Source organism: Somniosus microcephalus, chromosome 2 (genome assembly GCF_052327205.1).
Source record: "Somniosus microcephalus isolate GS21.2 chromosome 2, FLI_Smic_1.0, whole genome shotgun sequence".
Lineage (NCBI taxonomy): Eukaryota > Metazoa > Chordata > Chondrichthyes > Squaliformes > Somniosidae > Somniosus > Somniosus microcephalus.
The window spans coordinates 335,893,888-335,915,833 of record NC_140988.1 but is presented as its reverse complement, the minus strand read 5'-3'; the positions used below and the strand labels follow the sequence as shown (position 1 = coordinate 335,915,833).

At 48.6% G+C, this 21,946-nt stretch overlaps 1 protein-coding gene across 11 annotated transcripts in view; it reads right to left on the bottom strand.

Annotated features, from left to right (window-relative positions):
* hdhd2 (haloacid dehalogenase-like hydrolase domain containing 2) overlaps positions 1-10,534 on the bottom strand; it is a 36,087-nt gene extending 25,553 nt beyond the window's left edge. For 2 of the 11 annotated variants that reach the window (XR_015074922.1, XR_015074920.1), the window contains exons 1-2: positions 10,388-10,532; positions 1,290-1,379 (exon numbers count right to left, since the gene is read on the bottom strand). Coding sequence is in view for 2 of the 11 variants with exons in the window: in XM_085975229.1 (XP_085831355.1) it covers positions 10,100-10,122 (23 nt within the window). In the remaining 9 variants the exon portion in view is untranslated. Of the gene's footprint in view, positions 1-1,289; positions 1,380-10,099; positions 10,240-10,352 lie in introns of all 11 variants that reach the window. The other 9 variants (XM_085975194.1, XM_085975187.1, XM_085975229.1 and 6 more) reach the window with 9 other exon arrangements.
* Positions 10,535-21,946: the final 11,412 nt, after the last annotated feature.

The window sequence follows — 21,946 nt, the reverse complement described above, 5'->3', positions numbered from 1 at the left end:
GAGTGTGTGTGTGTGTGTGTGTGTGTGTGTGTGTGTGTGTGTGTGTGTGTGTGTGTGGGGGGGGGGGGGGGGAAGCAGGCAATCTGGTAAAATATGCAATGTTTTCTTTATTTTGCCCCAATAATGCACCATCAATCCAATTTAGAAGAGCACCACCCGACATCAGTGTGACATTTACATTTTTCCATTTCGCCCACCTGTGGTTATTGTAGCTTGGGCTGGATTCAAACGCTGGAACCAGATATGAAAGGGCAGTGTACTAACCAACTCTATTACCCAGTCCCTTGTGCGAGGATGTATTCGAATGTAACAATGTAGGGCTGGTAAGATTACACAGAGATACTCAATGGAGCAGTATTTACGCTGCAGAATTTCCGATATTAAAAGATAGTTTCAGCGTTATCCAATCATACTTCATCAGATAAAACAGCTATTATTGGAACCAGGATAAAGAAGTTAACGGGTGATGCCAAAGTCTTTTTATGCATAACACTATTGCTCCTCATTAAGCTGTTAAATTCAGGTGGAATCCGAGGATCATTTCATCTCCATGGAAAAATTGATTGCAATCAGACCACAGGCAGTGATATGCCTGTCCTTGAAACATCTATCAGGGGGCACTCAAAGAAATGCTCTCCCAATGGCTCAATGGCTATATGCACCACGTAGTGTTGCACTGAGATATAGGGATCAGAAAGGGCCCGAACTGAACCATTAGTCAATGCTGTGTTTGGCAATCCCAGCTGGGGCTGCTACCATTATCCTCACCTAGGTTAGGGAGAGGGGAAAAAGCAAAAATCACCCAGGAGGAGGTGTTAATGGCAACAGCACCTGCTGTCCGAGAAAATGGAAGCAGTGGTTATGATCTGAAATTGTTGAAATCAATGTTGAGTCCGGAAAGTTATTCCTCAAGCATGCGTTGAGCTTTATTGGAACAGTGTAGGAGGCCAACGACAGAGGGGTCAGAGTGGGAGTGGATGGGGTAACCATTACTTGGGTGTAGATGTGATTTTGCTGGTTCTCGCGGTCTCCCATCGTACCTCCAGTGGGATAACAAGCCTCCCCCCCCCACCCCCGCAACTCTGCGGAATAACAGGCAAGAACAAACTTGGCTTTGATTTCCCCGACCCCAGGTCAAACACATGAATAATAGCCACTTAGGAGAGGTAACAGAGGGCTGCTGTCAGCTGTATAATCACACCCTAACAAAAATTACATTCACATCAACTTCAGGAGAGGAAGGTTTTTTTTAAACTATGACTAAGAAAACACACAGTCATACCACTAACCTGGGATGGGGAAATAAGCAGAAATGGATTTCTCAAGCCTTCAGAATACTGTAATTAGTTGCCAACGATTGGTGACAAGAGGTGACATTCCTGAATCAGATAAGAAATTTATGACGATGACAACGTATACACGGTGAATTGTGTTGCTGGTTACAGGAAAGAACAGAAACAAAACACACACATATATATCAGTCCTGCTGCCGCCCACTTGGTCAGGGCATTGAGGTCAGTACTTGTAGTACTCGATGCTAGTTGCACCATCCCCATCACCTACCTTATCAGTTTGGCTTAGAACTGCGTTTGTGTTCAACCATAAATGTATTTTGATGCTTTGGCAACATAAGATGTACCTTATCATGCCAATAAAGCGATTTGAATTTGAATTTGAATTTAGTTGGTAGTACAGACCCCACCACTTAAACCCCGTGTTTAAATCTGGCAAATAGTGCAACCCGTTTTACCATTACAGGAAACTTTGATTTATCCGGAGGTTAACTGTCCGGAATGCTCGGGCCACCGGCAAAAATCAGGAGCCGTTTCGTTAGGTTTTTTTTCTTTTCGTTGCTTTTTTTTTCCACCAGTCAGGCTCTGCAAGGTCTCGCTGAAGCTGTTGCTAAGCTAGAGATGCTTGTGTGGTAAACCACTTTTATCGTTCACTATCATTACACTATAGTTATCACTGTTATATCGTTACTCTATGGTTATCACTGTTCACACTGTTGTATCACTATACGAGGTCGCCTCTTGTCACGCTGCTATACCTGGGCTGACCACTGCTGACTCCGCCCATGACTCCACCTACCTGCCCAGGTATAAAGGTAGTCGACTGGCTGGCATTCCTCCTTGTTGTATCCGATCACCCACGAGGGTGGGCTCTGTTATTTAGCCAATAAAAACCTATAGTTACTTTCTTAACTCGTCGCTTTTCATTGGATGAATTGATAGGTATATCAATTTTATTGGCTAAATTTTAAAATGTCGACACCTGAGCAGTCAAACGACCAGCCAAGCGACCAGCCAGACGCCCAGCTACAACAGCCGGCCTGGCTGCGAGCCCTCAGACCACCGTACCTGGATCTAAACCCACAGGCAGCAAACTCAGCCCTCGACTTCGAACACTGGCTGAGCTGCTTCGAAGCCTACCTGGGAGAATCCGGCGTGCCTCAGAAATCCATGCTAAGAGTTCTGAACGCCCAAGTGAGCCCTAAAGTATTCGCACTCATCCGGGACCTTAAAACATACGAGGACGCCATCAACCGGCTGAAAAGGCAGTACCAAACCCCGGTAAATTCCATGTATGCCAGACACCTCCTGAGATCCCGCCCGCAACAGCCAGGAGAGCCCGTGGAGGAATTTTTACGGGTGCTACAAGCACTCGGCAGAGACTGTAACTTTAAAGCGGTAACGGCGGCAGAAAATACTGAAGACAATGTCCGCGATGCCTTCGTGAAAGGCCTGCGGTCCGACTACTCACGGCAAAGACTACTGGAAGCAAGGGACCTCGACCTGGACAAAGCTGCAGCCCTCGCTTTCTCTCTAGAGGTGGCCCATCGGGACCTCGAGGCATACTCAAGGTACTGTAACTCCCGACCCTGGGACTTGGGACCGACCCCGACCGCGATACCCCCCGCAGCAACCCCCCTGGGACCTACCTCAGCGTCCCGGACCCGATCGAGACCGCCACCCCCGGTACCGGCTGCGACATCGGACCCCCGCGATCGGGCCGCCGGCTGCTTCTTCTGCGGCCAGGCGAAACACCCGAGGTCGTGCTGCCCAGCCAGGAACTCTACCTGCTCTAACTGCATGAAGAAAGGCCACTTCGCTAAGGCCTGCAGAGGTGGATCATCAGAGGCCAGCAGTGCCTCATGCGAGCTGTGGGGGCAGCCATCTTCCTTCAAGGCAACAGAGGCCAGCATCCCCACATGCGAGTCATGGGGGTGGCCATCTTTGATACAGGCAACAGACACCAGCAGTGCCTCATGCGAGTTATGGGGGCAGCCATCTTCTCCGCCATTTTGTCCAACCTCGTGGGAGACGCCATTTTACCCACCACGCCCGACCGCCACCGCGCCTCTAGACCCGACTACCGCCTCAACCGCAGACTACAACAACTCGCTCAGCTATACACTAGCCTCCGTCACATTGGACCAGGCCCGCCCGCATCACCTGTCCAAGTCGATGATGGACATCAAAGTAAACGGCCACGCCACGACCTGCCTGTTCGACAGCGGAAGCACGGAGAGCTTCATCCACCCAGACACGGTGAGCCTCTACTCCCTCCCTGTCCTGCCAACGTGCAACCGGATCTCGATGGCATCGAGGTCACACGCCACAGACATCAGCGGCTACTCTGTTGTGACCCTGTCGGTTAAGGGTACGGAGTATAAAAATTTTAAAACTCCTCGTCCTGCCCCAGCTATGCGCTGCCGTCCTACTAGGCCTAGACTTCCAATCCCACCTCCAAAGCGTCACGCTAGCATACGGCGGACCCCTCCCCCCACTCACAGTCGACAACCAGCAGATTTTAAACCGCCCACCGCGTAACACCTGCGGCCTATCCACCCTCAAGGTCCCGCCACCTTCCCTGTTCGCTAACCTCACCCCCGACTGCAAACCCGTCGCTACCAAGAGCGGGCGGTACAGCGCCGGGGACAGAGCTTTCATTAGCTCTGAGGTGCAGCGTCTCCTGAAGGAGGGCATCATCGAGGGGAGCACCAGCCCCTGGCGTGCCCAGATCGTGGTCGTTAAGACCGGCAATAAAAACCGCCTGGTCATCGACTACAGCCAGACCATAAACAGGTACACCCAGCTGGACGCATACCCCCTCCCCCGCATATCTGATATGGTCAATCAGATTGCGCAGTACCGGGTAGCCTCCACCATCGACCTTAAGTCGGCCTATCACCAACTCCCTATCCGCCCTGAGGACCGCCAGTATACAGCCTTCGAGGCGAACGGCCGCCTCTACCACTTCCTTAGGGTTCCCTTCGGCGTCACCAACGGGGTTTCGGTCTTCCAAAGGGAGATGGACCGGATGGTTGACCAGAACGGGCTGCACGCCACGTTCCCCTATCTAGATAACGTCACCATCTGCAGCCGCGACCGGCAGGACCACGATGTTAATCTGGAGAGATTCCTCCGTACGGCCCAACGGCTGAACCTCACCTACAATAAGGATAAATGTGTGTTTAACACCTCGCGCCTTGCCATCCTCGGCTGTGTAGTAGAGAACGGAGTCATCGGCCCCGACCCCGAAAGAATGCGCCCCCTCATGGAGCTACCCCTCCCCCACTGTCCAAAGGCACTGAAGAGAACCCTGGGGCTCTTCGCCTACTATGCCCAATGGGTGCCCAATTATGCGGACAAAGCCAGACCCCTCATGAAGTCCACATCCTTCCCCCTTACGGAGGAAGCGTGCGCAGCCTTCTCCCTCATTAAGGGAGACATTGCCAAGGCCACTATGCACGCAGTGGATGGGTCCATCCCCTTCCAAGTGGAGAGCGATGCATCCGACTTCGCCCTAGCCGCCACCCTTAACCAGGAGGGGAGACCGGTGGCCTTCTTCTCAAGGACCCTACAGGGCCCTGAGATCCGACACTTGTCGGTCGAGAAGGAGGCCCAGGCGATTGTGGAGGCGGTATGACGCTGGAGGCACTACCTGGCAGGCAAACGATTTACCCTCCTTACCGACCAACGTTCGGTCGCTTTTATGTTTAGTAACAAGCTGAGGGGCAAAATCAAGAATGACAAGATCTTGAGGTGGAGAATCGAGCTCTCCACCTACGATTATGATATCTTGTACCGGCCAGGTAAGCTGAACGAACCCCCCGATGCTCTGTCACGAATTACATGCGCCAGCGCGCAAAGTGATAGACTTCAGACCCTCCACAACGACCTCTGCCACCCCGGGGTCACCAGACTTTACCACTTCATTAAGGCCCGCAACCTGCCCTACTCCATCGAGGAGGTCAGGACCATGACCAGGAACTGCCAGACCTGTGCTGAGTGCAAACCGCACTTCTTTAGGCCGGACAGAGCAAGCCTGATCAAGGCCACCCGCCCCTTCGAGCGCCTGAGCATCGACTTTAAGGGGCCACTCCCGTCCTCTGACCGTAATGTGTACTTCCTCAACATTGTTGATGAGTACTCCCGTTTCCCCTTTGCCTTCCCCTGCCCAGACATGACCAGTACCACGGTCATTAAATGCCTGAACGACCTCTTCGCCTTGTTCGGGTTCCCAAACTATATACATAGTGACCGGGGCTCCTCCTTCATGAGCGAGGAACTCAGTCAGTTCCTACTAGCGAGAGGTATTGCTGCAAGCAGGACCACCAGCTACAACCCCCGAGGGAACGGCCAGGTAGAAAGAGAGAACGCGACGGTATGGAAGGCCGTCCTCTTGGTCTTAAAGTCTAAGGGCCTCCCAACCTCCCGCTGGCAGGAAGTCCTCCCGGCAGCGCTGCATTCCACCCGGTCACTACTTTGCACTGCCATCAACGCCACCCCCCATGAACGAATGTTTGCTTTCCCCAGGAAGTCGACTACGGGAACCACGCTACCAACCTGGCTGACCTCTCCGGGGCCCGTCTTGCTGCGAAAGCACGTGAGGGCCCATAAAACGGACCCCCTGGTCAAGAGGGTGGACCTCCTGCACGCCAACCCCCAGTACGCCTATGTGGCATACCCAGACGGGCGGGAGGACACAGTCTCCTTACGAGACCTCGCACCCTCGGGCACTCCGGAGACACCACCTTCACCCACCCCCCCACCACCCCCCCAATTCCAGACCAGGTAGACGGCATGCCGGAACCCCACGAGCCTTTGCCGACCACACAGACACCAGCATTAACACCGGATAACGCAACACCGCCGCTGCGACGATCAGAAAGGCTTACGAGGCCTCCGGACAGACTGACATACCAGAACTGGTAGTACACTTCATCCCGCCGGACTCAAATCTAAACAAGGGGTGAATGTGGTAAACCACTTTTATCGTTCACTATCGTTACACTATAGTTATCACTGTTATATCGTTACTCTATGGTTATCACTGTTCACACTGTTGTATCACTATACGAGGTCGCCTCTTGTCACGCTGCTATACCTGGGCTGACCACTGCTGACTCCGCCCATGACTCCACCTACCTGCCCAGGTATAAAGGTAGTCGACTGGCTGGCATTCCTCCTTGTTGTATCCGATCACCCACGAGGGTGGGCTCTGTTATTTAGCCAATAAAAACCTATAGTTACTTTCTTAACTCGTCGCTTTTCATTGGATGAATTGATAGGTATATCAGCTTGCAAGGTACGGCCGACTGTTTAGAAGCACAGGGTTTGTTGCCAGATACGGAGCTCAAAATCTCCATATGTTTCAACATTAGCGCTGGTTTGTCCGGCAGTTTTGATGGGACGGCAACAGCTCGGTCCCGTCGGTGCCAGATAGCACAAAGTTTCCTGTACTATTATTGTCAGTTACAAAGTTGCCGCTTACAGCGTGTTCTGCGCGCAATATTTCGAGCAGAAACAGGTGTTCAGTGAGCAGCTCGTACCTCGTGAAGTGGCAATTACCTATTCAACTTAATAACCTCGGAGAGTCAGGTTACAGTTTGCACTGACTGCAGTAACAAACAGTTCAGTGAGTAGTTACTTTGTAAACTTAATCCCATCTAAATGGAAAAGGGATTTATTGAAGCTTGCCTTGAAATATGAAACAGTGAATTTGCAAGTACAGTGGAATCTTGTTACATTCAATAGTTTGGGCAAACAAAAATGTTGAACATAACTAAATTCATATAAATCGTCCAACACGTATAGCAGGCAAATCACGAGAGTACGAACACGCTCGCTATATGCGGTGGGGACTGTATTGCCCAAATCAAGGCTATGGTTATTAAAGCACACAAACTAGGCTGTCACTTCAGTGCTGTACTGAGGGAATGCTGCACAGTCAGGCACCAACCATCAGATGAGATAAAGAAAGGACTTGCATTTGTGTAGCGCCTTTCATTACCTCAGGATGTCCCAAAGTGCTTTACAGCCAATTAAGTTCTCTTGAAGTGTAGTCACTGTTGTAATGTAAGAAGCGCAGAAGCCAATTTGCGCACAACGGTTAAATTTAAGCCCCTTCTGCCTGTTCTGGTGGATATTAAAGATCCCACGGCACTATTTGAAGAAGAGCATTTCTCCCTCTATGCTGACCAACATTGTTCCATCAACCAACACCACCACAATTAGATCAATTGGTCATTCCCATTACGGTGGTAAAATGGCTGCCGTGTTCGCCAACGTAACAGTCACTGCATTTCAAAGTAACTCATTGTACCTGTAGTGCTTTGAGAATTGTGATGAGGCACTGTATAAATGCATGTTCTTCCACAAATCAAATTGGCAGTGAAATAAATAAAGATATTCTTCTGGCCTTGTGAAAGGCAATGCCTGATAGTGCAGTAAATCACCAAGGTTGAAAGAGTTGGTGAGAAGCCAAGGCAAATCGGGAGACTCCAATTTTAAGCTTTAAGATTCTGCAGATTGCACGAGAAGCAAATACTGAAGAGGGTAGAAAGTTCAATGGATCCTGGAAAAGACTAACTTGGACTGAGACTTGTGCTCCAGAACTAGCCGCGCCTCTAGCCAAGCTGTTCCAGTACAGCTACAACAATGGCATCTATCCGACAATGTGGAAAACTGCCCAGGTATGTCCTGTCCACAAAAAGGACAAATCCAACCCGGCCAATTACCGCCCCATCAGTCTACTCTCAATCATCAGCAAAGTGATGGACGGGGTCATCGACAGTGCTATCACGCGGCACTTACTCACCAATAACCTGCTCACTGATGCCCAGTTTGGGTTCCAAGGCCACTCAGCTCCTGACCTCATTACAGCCTTAGTCCAAACATGGACAAAGGAGCTGAATTCCAGAGGTGAGGTGACATCAAGGCAGCATTTGACCGAGTCTGGCATCAAGGAGCCCTAGTAAAACTGAAGTCAATGGGAATCAGGGGGAAAACGCTCCACTGGCTGGAGTCATACCCAGCACAAAGGAAGATGGTTGTGGTGGTTGAAGGTCAATCATCACAGCCCCAGGACATCCGCTGTAAGAGTTCCTCAGGGCAGTGTCCTAGGCCCAACCACCTTCAGCTGCTTCATCAATTATCTTCCCTCCAACATAAGGTCAGAAATGGGGATGTTCGCTGATGAATGCACAGTGCTCAGCGCCATTCGCAACTCGACAGATAATGAAGCAGTCCATGCCCGCATGCAACAAGACCTGGACGTTCAGGCTTGGGCTGATAAGTGGCAGGTAACATTCGCACCACAGAATTGCCAGGTAATGACTATCTCCAACAAGCGAGAGTCTAACCATTGCCCCTTGACATTCAATGGCATTACCATCGCCAAATCCCCCACTATCAACATCCTGGGAGTCACATTAACCAGAAACTTAACTGGTCCAGCCACATACTGTGGCAACAAGAGGTCAGAGGCTGGGTATTCTGAAGCGAGTGTCTCACCTTCCGACTCCCCAAAGCCTTTCCACCATCTACAAGGCACAAGTAAGGAGTGTGATGGAATACTCTCCACTTGCCTGGATGAGTGCAGCTCCAACGACACTCAAGAAGCTTGACACAATCCAGGACAAAGCAGCCCGCTTGATTGGCACCCCATCCACCATCTTAAACATTCACACCCTCCACCACCGGCGCACCGTGGCTGCAGTGTGTACCATCTACAAGATGCACTGCAACAACTCGCCAAGGCTTCTTCGGCAGCACCTCCCAAACCCACGACCTCTTCCAACTAGAAGGACAAGGGCAGCAGGCGCATGGGAACACCACCACCTCCAAGTTCTCCTCCAAGTCACACACCATCCTGACTTAGAAGTATATCGCCGATCCTTCATCGTCACGGAGTCAAAATCCTGGAACTCCCTCCCTAACAGCACTGTGGGAGTACTTTCACCACACTGGCTGCAGCGGTTCAAGAAGGCGACTCACCACCACCTTCTCAAGGGCAACTAGGGATAGGCAATAAATGCTGGCATTGCCAGCGACACCCTGATCCCGTAAACGAATAAAAAAAAAAGTACTTCATTGGCTGTAAAGCACTTTAGGACATCCTGAGGTTGTGAAAGGCGCAATATAAATGCAAGTCTTTCTTTCTTTAACTAACAGCAGCCTAGGAAAAATCAACGTTCCTTCATGAGGAAGTCGGAAAGGAAACAGCCAGGGGAGAGTTAAAGGAATGGCTCGGAATATTTGTAGATTAGCGCAGCATTCTTCAAAACTGAAAACCATATTTTTGCAGTCTGGTTTTGGACTGTCAGAATTATCGGGTACCAACCCCAAAAACTGGACTTTTAGTTTAAAGTGTGACCCTGCTAATCATTAAAAAATTATTGGAGTAAATAGAAAATTCACACAGAACTATTTTACCCAAATTGCAAGGCCACTGAAACGAGTATAAATACATTAAATAGGCAACTAGTTGCATTCTCTGGGAAGATGAGGAAGGAGGGTTTTGATGAGTAAGTAGGACTAGTCAATCAAAAAGGACAAGCTTGATTGGCTAAATCAGATGATGTTTAAATGAATGGTACGTGCAGATCTTCTGAATGTGACACAAGACGGGACTCTCGCATTTGAAGAATGCTGCGCTAATCTCTACAATCTGACACACCTCACACGTTTGTATGAGCGGATACATTTCACATTTACTCCTGCTCAAGTTTTTTTTTTAATGCTCTTCCTCCCCACCAAAAAAAAATTGGTTTTCAACTGGGCCAAAGTGGAAACTCTGTAAATGATGTTACCTGACTTTTAAACAGTTTGCCATTGTAAACAATTTGCTTGCATCAATTCTCCCTTCATAATGTTGCAAAATTCTCGTAGGTCACCTTCGTCTCCTCTGTTTCAATGAACAATCTGTGCGTGCTTATTCTTTCCTCATAGCCTTAAAACAAAGTCATTTAAAACATATGCAATTTAAAAAAAGTAACCGCAGCTATTAAAATAACATTCAATGCAATCCTACTCCTCTGACATTTGCAAACAGACGCCATTCACCATTTCGGACCGTATATTCTCCGGTCTTTATTCACCTCATGTCCTTCCTTTTACCGTGTTTAAATTATGTTGATTACTGGCGTTCTTTAAACGATATACTTAGCGATTTTTAATTTTATTTTAACTTTCTTGGCAACCCCCCAGGTCGCCTGCCGCGGAACGAAGCCTTTGGGAGGACTCGGAAGAATCGTCGAGCGGAAGCAAAGTAGTCAAGATGGGCCCGTGCTGGGAGGGAGTGACCTCCACAGTGGACTCGGAGGACTCGTCCATTTTTGCCACTGTATGGGATTCAGAGCTGTCTTTCACTTTAAGTGATTCATATTTTGGCTTAAGGAATGTGATTCATTTTTAATATATGTACCTCACTAAGAAGCGGCACTCAGTCATAGAAACATAGAAGATAGGAGCAGGAGTAGGCCATTCGGCCCCTCGAGCCTGCTCTGCCATTTAATGAGATCATGGCTGATCATCCAAATTCAGTACCTTGTCCCTGCTTTCTCCCCATATCCTTTGATCCCTTTAGCCTTAAGAAATATATCTCACTCCTTCTTGAATATATTTAATGAATTGGCCTCTACTGCCTTCTGTAGTAGAGAATTCCACAGATTCACCACTCTCTGGGTGAAGAAATTCCTCCTCATCTCAGTCCTAAATGCCTTACCCCTTATCCTTAGACTGTGCTCCTAGTTCTGGACTCCACCGCCATCGGGAGCAACCTTTCTGCATCTAGTCTGTCTAGTCCTGTTAGAATTGTATAAGTTTCAATGAGATCCCCTCTCATTCGTCTAAACTCCAGCGAATATAAGCCCAATCGACCCAATCTCTCCTCATACGTCATTCCTGCCATCCCAGGTATCAGTCTGGTGAATCTTCGCTGCACTCCCTCCATGGCAAGAACATCCTCAGATAAGGCAACCAAAACTGCACACAATACTCAAGGTGTGGTCTCACCAAGACCCTGTACAAATCAAATCAAATCAAATCAACTTTTATTGTCATTGTTAGTGCACAAGTGCAGTACAACGAAATGTAGGCTTGCGGCTCCCGAGAGTGTACATTTGGATTAAGACATTTAAACATTCAACATACATTTGGCTTGTAGTATATTAACATAAATATGACCATAATAAAGTGCATTGGCAGATGTGCAGGCTTTAGAGTTTATTTGTGGAGTTCAGTAGGATGACAGCCCTGGGAAAGAAGCTGTTCCTAAATCTGGTCGTACGGGTGCGAATGCATCTGTAGCGTCTCCCAGATGGTAGGAGGGCGAACAGACTGTGGCTGGGGTGGGTAGGGTCTTTGATGATGGACCGTGACCTCCGTAGACAGCGTTTCTGGTATATGTGCTCTATGGTCGGTAGCCGGGTGCCGGTAATGCGTTGGGCAGTTTTAACTACCCGCTGCAGGGCTTTCCGGTCATAGTAGCTACAGCTGCCATACCATACTGTGATACAGTTTGTCAGGATGCTCTCTATAGTGCAGCGGTAAAAGTTAGAGAGGATCAGGGGTGACAGATTACATCCCTTCAGCCTCCTTAAGAAATATAAGCGCTGCTGGGCCTTCTTCACCAGAGAGGAGGTGTTGAGGGACCAGGAGAGGTCTTCCGTGATGTGGACTCCGAGGAACTTGAAGATGTCCACCCTCTCCACCACAGCCCCATTGATGTGGATGGGGGTGTGACTTCCGCCTTTGGACTTCCTGAAGTCCACAATGATTTCTTTTGTTTTCTTGGTGTTAAGGGCCAGGTTGTTATCGGCGCACCACTTCATGAGATGCTGGACCTCCTCCCTGTAGGCTGACTCATCGTTGTTGGTGATCTGGCCTACTACCGTGGTGTCATCCGCAAACTTGATGATGGTGTTGGAACCATGAACAGCCACACAGTCGTGGGTGAAGAGGGAGTAGAGGAGGGGGCTCAGCACACATCCTTGTGGGGCCCCCGTGTTCAGGGTCGGGGGGGGAGGTGTGGTTACCTAATTTGACAGACTGGGGTCTGTTTGTTAGGAAGTCCAGGGTCCAGTTGTAGAGGGAAGTGTTCAGGCCAAGAGTTTGAAGTTTGGTGGCCAGCTTGTTGGGGACGATAGTGTTGAATGCTGAGCTGTAGTCTATAAACAGCATTCTGATGTAGGTCTCCTTACCATCTAGGTGATTCAGTGCCGAGTGTAGAGCAGTTGTGATTGCATCCTCCGTTGATCTGTTTGCACGATAGGCAAACTGGTGTTGGTCAAGGGAGGCAGGAACACTGGCTTTGATGTGGGCTAAGACCAGTCTCTCGAAACACTTCATTATGATGGGTGTGAGTGCGACAGGTCGACAGTCGTTCAGGCACGTCACAGCCGTTTGTTTTGGCACAGGAATAATGGTAGCGGTCTTGAAGCATGTAGGGACTACTGCCTGGGCCAATGACAGATTGAAGATGGCGGTGAAGACATCAGCCAGCTGATCAGCACATTCCTTGAGTACCCGTCCAGGGATGCTATCCGGTCCAGCAGCCTTTCGTGTGTTCACTCCGCGTAGAACACCCCTTACGTCGGAGGTCGACAGAGTGAGCACCTGGTCTTCCAGGGGTGGCAAGGCTTTGGTAGCCGGCTCCATGTTGTCCCTGTCGAAGCGAGCGTAGAAGTTGTTAAGCTCCTCCGGAAGGGAGGCATCGCTAACCGGGGGACTGGTGTTTTTGCCCTTGTAGTCAGTGATGGACTGGATGCCTTGCCACATGCGCCGGGGGTCCGAGTTGTTGCGGAAGTGATCCTCTATCCGCAGTGTTTGTTTCCTTTTGGCAGTCCTGATACCCTTTTTTAGGTTACAACTGCAGCAAGACATCCTTGTTCCTGTACTTGAATCCTCTCGCTATGAAGGCCAACATACCATTTGCCTTCTTAACCGCCTGCTGCACCTGCATGCTTACCTTCAGCGACTGATGCACAAGGACACCCAGGTCTCGTTGCACCTCCCCTTCTCCCAATCTATTGCCATTCAGATAATAATCTGCCTTCCTGTTTTTGCCGCCAAAGTGGATAACCTCTCATTTATCCACATTATACTGCACCTGCCATGCATCTGCCCAATCACCCAACCTGTCCAAATCATACTGGAGTTTCTCTGCATCCTCCTCACAGCACACACGGCCACCCAGCTTTGTGTCATCCGCAAACTTGGAGATATTACATCTAGTTCCCTCGTCTAGATCATTAATATATATTGTGAATAGCTGGGGTCCCAGCACCGATCCCTGCGGTACCCCACTAGTCACTGCCTGCCACTCGGTAAAAAGACCCATTTATTCCAACTCTTTGCTTCCTGTCTGCCAACCAGTTCTCTATCCAAGTCAGTACCTTACCCCCAATCCCATGTGCTTTAACTTTGCACGCTAATCTCTTATGCGCGATCTTATCGAAAGCCTTCTGAAAGTCCAAATACACCACATCCACTGGTTCTCCCTTATCTATTCTACCAGTTACATTCTCAAAAAAATTCCAGATTAGTCAAGCACTATTTACCTTTTGTAAATCCATGTTGACTTTGTCCGATCCTGTCAATGTTTTCCACGTGCTCTGCTATTACATCTTTCATAATAGACTCTAGCATTTCCCCCACTACTGATGTCAGGCTTACCAGTCGATAATTCCCCGTTTTCTCTCTACCACCTTTTTTAAATAGTGGGGTTACATTAGCTACCCTCCAATCCATGGGAACTGTGCCAGATTCTATAGAATTTTGGAAGATGACCAGCAATTTGTGGTAAACCACTTTTGTCGTTCACTATCGTTACACTATAGTTATCACTGTTATATCGTTACTCTATGGTTATCACTGTTCACACTGTTGTATCACTATACGAGGTCGCCTCTTGTCACGCTGTTATACCTGGGCTGACCACTGCTGACTCCGCCCGTGGCTCCACCTACCTGCCCAGGTATAAAGGTGGTCGACTGGCTGGTATTCCTCCTTGTTGGATCCGATCACCCACGAGGGTGGGCTCTGTTATTTAGCCAATAAAAACCTATAGTTACTTTCTTAACTCGTCGCTTTTCATTGGATGAATTGATAGGTATATCAATTTTATTGGCTAAATTTTAAAATGTCGACACCTGAGCAGTCAAACGACCAGTCAAACGACCAGCCAAGCGACCAGCCAGACGCCCAGCTACAACAGCCACAGCAGCCAGCCTGGCTGCGAGCCCTCCGACCACCGTACCTGGATCTAAACCCACAGGCAGCAAACTCAGCCCTCGACTTCGAACACTGGCTGAGCTGTTTCGAATCCTACCTGGGAGAATCCGGCGTGCCTCAGAAATCCATGCTAAGAGTTCTGACCGCCCAAGTGAGCCCTAAAGTATTGGCACTCATCCGGGACCTTAAAACATATGAAGCCGCCATCAACCTGCTGAAAGAACAGTACCGGAGCCCGGTAAACTCCATGTATGCCAGACACCTCCTAAGATCCCGCCCGCAACAGCCAGGAGAGTCGGTAGATGAATTTTTACGGGCACTACAAGCACTCGGCAGGGACTGTGACTTTAAAGCGGTATCAGCGGCAGAAAATACTGAAGATAATGTCCGCGATGCCTTCGTGAAAGGCCTGCGGTCCGACTACGCACTGCAAAGACTTCTTGAAGCAAAGGACCTTGACCTGAACACAGCTGCAGCCCTCGCTCGCTCCCTAGAAGTGGCCCATCGGGACCTCGAGGCATACTCCAGGTACAGTAATTTGCGACCCTGGGACTCGGGACCGACCCCGACCGCGATACCTCTCGCAGCGCCGCCCCTGGGACCTACCTCTGCGTCGGCGTCCCGGACCCGATCGGGACCGCCACCCCCGGTACCGGCTGCGACTTCGGACCCCCGCGATCGGGCCGCCGGCTGCTTCTTCTGCGGCCAGGCGAAACATCCTAGGGCGCGCTGCCCAGCGAGAAACGCGACGTGCTCAAGCTGCCTGAAGAAAGGCCACTTTGCTAAGGCCTGCAGAGGCCAACAGAGATCAACAGAGGCCAGCAGTGCCTCATGCGAGTTGTGGGGGCGGCCATCTTCCATCAAGGCACAGATGCCAGCATCCCCACGTGTGAGTCATGGGGCGGCCATCTTTGATCCAGGCAACCGACACCAGCAGTGCCTCATGTGAGTTGTGGGGGCAGCCATCTTCTCCGCCATTTTGTCCAACCTCGTGGGTGCCGCCATTTTACCCTCCACGCTCGACCGCCACCTCGCCTCCGGACTCGACCACCGCCTCACCCGCAGACTACGGCAGCTCGCTGAGCCACACACTAGCCTCCGTCACACTGGACCAAGCCCGCCCGCACCACCTGTCCAAGTCCATGATGGACATCAAAGTAAACGGCCGCGCCACGACCTGCCTGTTCGACAGCGGAAGCACGGAGAGTTTCATCCACCCAGACACGGTGAGCCACTACTCCCTCACTGTCCAGCCAACGCGCAACCGGATCTCGATGGCATCGAGGTCCCACGCCACAGACATCAGCGGCTACTGTGTCATGACCCTGTCGGTTAAGGGCACGGAGTATAAAAATTTTAAACTTTGTTTAATAATAAGCTGAGGGGTAAAATCAAGAACGACAAGATCTTGAGGTGGAGAATCGAACTCTCCACCTATGATTATGATATCTTGTACCGGCCAGGTAAGCTGAACGAACCCCCTGATGCTCTATCACGAATTACATGCGCCAACGCGCAAATTGATAGACTCCAGACCCTCCACAACGACCTCTGCCACCCCGGAGTCACCAGACTTTACCACTTCATTAAGGCCCGCAACCTGCCCTACTCCATCGAGGAGGTCAGGACCATGACCAGGAACTGCCAGACCTGTGCCGAGTGCAAACCGCATTTCTTTAGGCCGGACAGAGCAAGCCTGATCAAGGCCACCCGCCCCTTCGAGCGCTTGAGCATCGATTTTAAGGGGCCCCTCCCGTCCTCTGACCGTAATGTGTATTTCCTCAACATTGTTGATGAGTACTCCCGTTTCCCCTTCGCCTTCCCCTGCCCAGACATGACCAGTACCACGGTCATTAAATGCCTGAACGACCTCTTCGCCTTGTTCGGGTTCCCAAACTATATACATAGTGACCGGGGCTCCTCCTTCATGAGCGAGGAACTCCGCCAGTTCCTACTAGCAAGAGGTATTGCTGCAAGCAGGACCACCAGCTACAACCCTCGAGGGAACGGCCAGGTGGAAAGAGAGAACGCGACTGAATGGAAGGCCGTCCTCTTAGCCTTAAAGTCTAAGGGCCTCCCAACCTCCCGCTGGCAGGAAGTCCTCCCGGCAGCGCTGCATTCCATCCGGTCACTACTTTGCACTGCCATTAACGCCACCCCCCATGAATGAATGTTTGTTTTCCCCAGGAAGTCGACTACGGGAACCACACTACCAACCTGGCTGACCTCTCCGGGGCCCGTCCTGCTGCGAAAGCACGTGAGGGCCCATAAAACGGACCCCCTGGTCGAGAGGGTGAACCTCCTGCACGCCAACCCTCAGTACGCCTATGTGGCATACCCAGACGGGCAGGAGGACACAGTCTCCTTGCGAGACCTCGCACCCTCGGGCATTCCGGAGACACCTCCTTCACCCCGCCCCACCCCCCCCTCCGATTCCAGCTCAGGTAGACGGCATGCCGGAACCCCACGAGCCCTCGCCGACCACGCAGACACTAGCATCACCACCGGAGAATGCAACACTGCCGCTGCGACGATCGGAAAGGCTTACGAGGCCCCCGGACAGACTGACATACCAGAACTGGTAGTACACATCACCCCGCCGGACTCAAATCTAAACAAGGGGTGAATGTGGTAAAACACTTTTGTCGTTCACTATCGTTACACTATAGTTATCACTGTTATATCGTTACTCTATGGTTATCACTGTTCACACTGTTGTATCACTATACGAGGTCGCCTCTTGTCACGCTGTTATACCTGGGCTGACCACTGCTGACTCCGCCCATGGCTCCACCTACCTGCCCAGGTATAAAGGTGGTCGACTGGCTGGTATTCCTCCTTGTTGGATCCGATCACCCACGAGGGTGGGCTCTGTTATTTAGCCAATAAAAACCTATAGTTACTTTCTTAACTCGTCGCTTTTCATTGGATGAATTGATAGGTATATCACAATGCATCTACTATTTCTAGGGCCACTTCCTTAAGTACCCTAGGATGTAGATTATCAGGCCCTGGGGATTTATCGGCCTTCAATCCCGTCAATTTCCCTAACACATTTTCCCTACAAATACTGATTTCATTCAGTTCCTCCCTCTCATTAGACCCTATGTTCCCCAACATCTTTGGGAGATTATTTGTGTCCTCCTTTGTGAAGACAGAACCAATGTATCTATTTAATTGGTCAGCCATTTCTTTGTTCCCCATTATAAATTCCCCTGATTCTGACTGCAAGGGACCTATGCTTGACTTCACCAATCTTTTTCTCTTCACATATCTATAGAAGCTTTTACAGTCAGTTTTTATGTTCCCTGCAAGCTTACTCTCATACTCTATTTCCCCCCTCTTAATTAATCCTTTTGTCCTCCTTTGCTGAATCCTAAACTGCTCCCAATCCTCAGGTTTGCTGCTTTTTCTGGCCAAATTATATGTCCTCTCCTTGGATCTTAGGCTATCCCTAATTTCCCTTGTTAGCCACGGTTAAGTCACCTTTTTTGTTTTATTTTTATGCCAGACAGGGATGAACAAATTGTGTAGTTCATCCATGTGATCTTTAAATGTTTGCCATTGCCTATCCACCGTCAACCCTTTAAGTAACGTTTCTCAATCTATCCTAGCCAACTCGCGCATCATACCATCGTAGTTTCCTTTATTTAAATTCAGGACCCTAGTCTCTGAGTCAACTACTTCACTCTCCATCTTAATGAAGAATTCTATCATATTATGATCGCTCCTCCTCAAGGAGCCTCGCACAACAGGATTGCTAATCAATCCTTTCTCATTACATAATACCCAGTCTAAGATGGCCTGATCTCTAGTTGGTTCCTCGACATATTGGTCCAGGAAACCATCCCGTATACACTCTAGGAATTCCTCCTCCACAGTATTGTTACTAATTTGGTTAGCCCAATCTATATGTAGATTAAAGTCACCCATGATAACTGCTGTGCCCTTATTGCACACGTCTCTAATTTCCCATTTACTGCTATCCCCAACCTCAGCATTACTGTTTGGGGATCTATATACAACTCCCACTAACATTTTCTGCCCCATGGTATTTCTCAGCTCTACCCATACAGATTCCAGATCATCAGAACTAATATCCTTCCTTACTATTGTGTTAATCTCCTCTTTAACTAGCAATGCTACCCACCTCCTTTTCCTTTTTGCCTGTCCTTCCTGAATATTGGATACCCCTGGATGTTGAATTCCCAGCCTTGGTCACCCTGGAGCCATGTCTCCATAATCCCAATTATATCATATCTGTTTACATCTATTTGTGCAGCTAATTCATCCACCTTATTATGAATGCTCCTCGCATTAAGACACAAAGCCTTCAGGCTTGATTTTTTAACACTCTTAGTCCTTTTAGAATTATTATTTACTGTGGCCCTGTTTGATTTACACCCTTGATTTCTCTGCCTTCCACTTTTGCTTTTCTCCTTCCTGTCTTTTGCTTCTATCGTTGCTTCCCTTTCCTCTGTCTCCCTGCACAGGTTCATTCTTTTTGATCATTAACATTTCACTGTTTAGAATGGTAGAATTTTGCAGTAGAGAGCAGGAAGGAAAGACTTGCATTTATATCGCGCCTTTTACCACCACCAGCAGTCCCAAAGCGCTTTACAGCCAATGAAGTACTTTTTGAAGTGTAGTCACTGTTGTAATGTAGGAAACGCGGCAACCAATTAGCACACAGCAAGCACCCACAAACAGCAATGTGATAAAGACCAGATCGTCTGTTTTAGTGATGTTGATTGAGGGATGCATATTCCCTGCCATCACCCTATGCTGGCTCTGTGAAAAAGCTATCTATTTAGACTAATTTCCTTTCCCTTTCAATATTTTTTCTTCAAATAGTTATCCACTTCCCTTTTAAAAGCCATTATGGATTCTGCTTCCACCACTGTTTTTGGTAGGGCATTACATGTCCTAACAACTCTGCGTAAAATAAATTCTCCCATCTCCCTTTTATTTTTTCGTGATGATCTTAAATTGATGCCCTCTAGTTATACACTCACCGACCAGTGGAAATAGTTGCCAATAGTTACATGAAAGTTATCTTATGGCAATAAATGTTACTGTTGCCATCTAAGATAAGATGGTATTTATTGATGACAGATAAAATGTTTTTCATTGAAACATTTGCAGGAGGGCAGAAAAAGTCAGAAAGTTTCTTTGGATGTGTAGAAAGTAAAGGTTGGATTTTCTCAAGAATTTCTAATTTGGAAATAATTTGGCCATTTGTCAAAAGTGTTGTTGAGGGTCTAGAATCTCCATCTTCCACTTTCCCCAGGAAAGTGCCCAATAAATGAGTAAATTTTGTCAAGCAGTTCTTGTTGCCCCTCCCCTGCATAACATTTTACAACTGTAACCTTAAATACTGCCAACTCATAGAAGTTCCATCCTCAGATTTGTTCAGTAAAGTTCTTCACTGTAAAATGAGAATTCATTAGTAAACTCTATGAGGGTGTTTGTTTTTTTAAAAGAAAGCAGACTGAGTAAATTTCCCCTCTGATATTTTCTCTTTCAAAACCACCGTCATTACATGCTCATCAAAAAAGACCACTCAATTCTTCTGTCCTTGCAAACTAGAGTCCCATCTCTAACCTCCCTTTCCTCTTCAAAGATGTTGTCCCCTCCCAAATCTATGTCCATCTCTTCTACAACTCCCTTTTTGAATCTCTCCAATCGGGTTTCTGTCCCTGCCAGTGTCAGCTGTGGCTTAGTGGGTAGCACACTCGCCTCTGAGTCAGAAGGTTGTGGGTTCAAGTCCCACTCCAGAGACTTGTGCACATAAAGCTAGGCTGACACTCCAGTGCTGTGTTGAAGGAGTGCTGCACTGTCAGAGGTGCTGTCTTTCGGATGCGACGTTAAACCGAGGCCCCGTCTGCTCTCTCAGGTGGACGTAAAAGATCCCAAGGCACTATTTTGAAGAACAAGGAAGTTATCCCCGGTGTCCTGGCCAATATTAATCCCTCAATCCACAGAACAAAAACAGATTATCTGGTCATTATCACATTGCTGTTTGTGGGAACTTGCTGTGTGCAAATTGGCTGCTACGTTTCCCACATTATAACAGTGACTACACTCCAAAAGTACTTCATTTGCTGTAAAGTGCTTTGAGACGTCAGGTGGTCGTGAAAGGCACTATATAAATGCAAGTCTTTCTTTCTGTTATGCCACCAAAACAGCTCTAACATTCTCTGTGATTGTGACTATGGTGCATTATCCTTCCTTGAACTCGCTGCAGCTTTTGATAAAGTTGGCCACACCATCCTTCTCTAACACCTCTGTTGCCTACATTGGTGGGACTCCCCTCACTTGCTTCCACTCTTAACTATCCAATTATAGCCAGAACATCTCCAGCAACAGCTTCTCTTTTGGCCCTGCATATTACCTCCCAAGTGCCCCAAGGATCTGTTCTTGGCCCCCTCTTCTCCCTCACACACTGCCCCTTGGTGGTACACAGGACAACTTCCATATGAACTCTCCATGATTACCCCTATGAAACACTTTGGGGCATTTTTCTGTGTTAAAGGTGCTATATAAATGCAAGTTGTTATTGCTCTTCTTGGAAAGAGACTTAGAAGTGATCTAATTGAAATCGTCAAGATTCACAAAGTTAATCTTGGTAAATTGATCACTATGAGGAGTTCAAATTCAAGTTAAAAATAAGAGAAGTCAGGCTAAACACTTTAACCCAATGGATAATAGTTTTGTGAAGGACATTGAAGCAAACACTATAAATGAGTTCAAGACAATTGGATGTGTTTTTGAAAAAAAGTGAAGGGATATGATAGGTAGGTGGGTGAGGTTGAAGGCAATCAAAACAAACTTGTTGGGCCTAATGGTCTTTCCCTGTTCTAAAAATTATGTCTGTGCAATGCACCGCTGAACCAGCTGCTAATAGGTGCAGTCCTGTAACAGCTCTCCCTTCCTTTGGAGAATGTCTGGCACAGTGATTGTAAGATAGATATGGGTGAGGATATCTCCAAATTTGCAGACGACACAAAGCTGGGTGGAGGGTAAGCTGCGAGGAGGATGTTGGGAAACTCCAGTACGATTTGGACAGGTTGGGTGATTGGGCAGAAACATGGCAAATGCACTATAATGTGGATAAATGTGAGGTTATCCACTTTGGTGGCAAAAACAGGAAGGCAGATTATTTGAATGGCAATAGATTGGGAGAAGGGGAAGTGCAAAGAGACCTGGGTGTCCTTGTGCATCAGTTGCTGAAGGTAAGCATGCAGGTGCAGCAGGCGGTTAAGAAGGCAAATGGTATTTTGGCCTTCATAGCAAGAGGGTTCGAGTACAGGAACAAGGATGTCTTGCTACAGTTGTACAGGGCCTTGGTGAGACCACACCTTGAGTATTGTGTGCAGTTTTGGTCACCTTACCTGAGGAAGGACGTTCTTGCCATGGAGGGA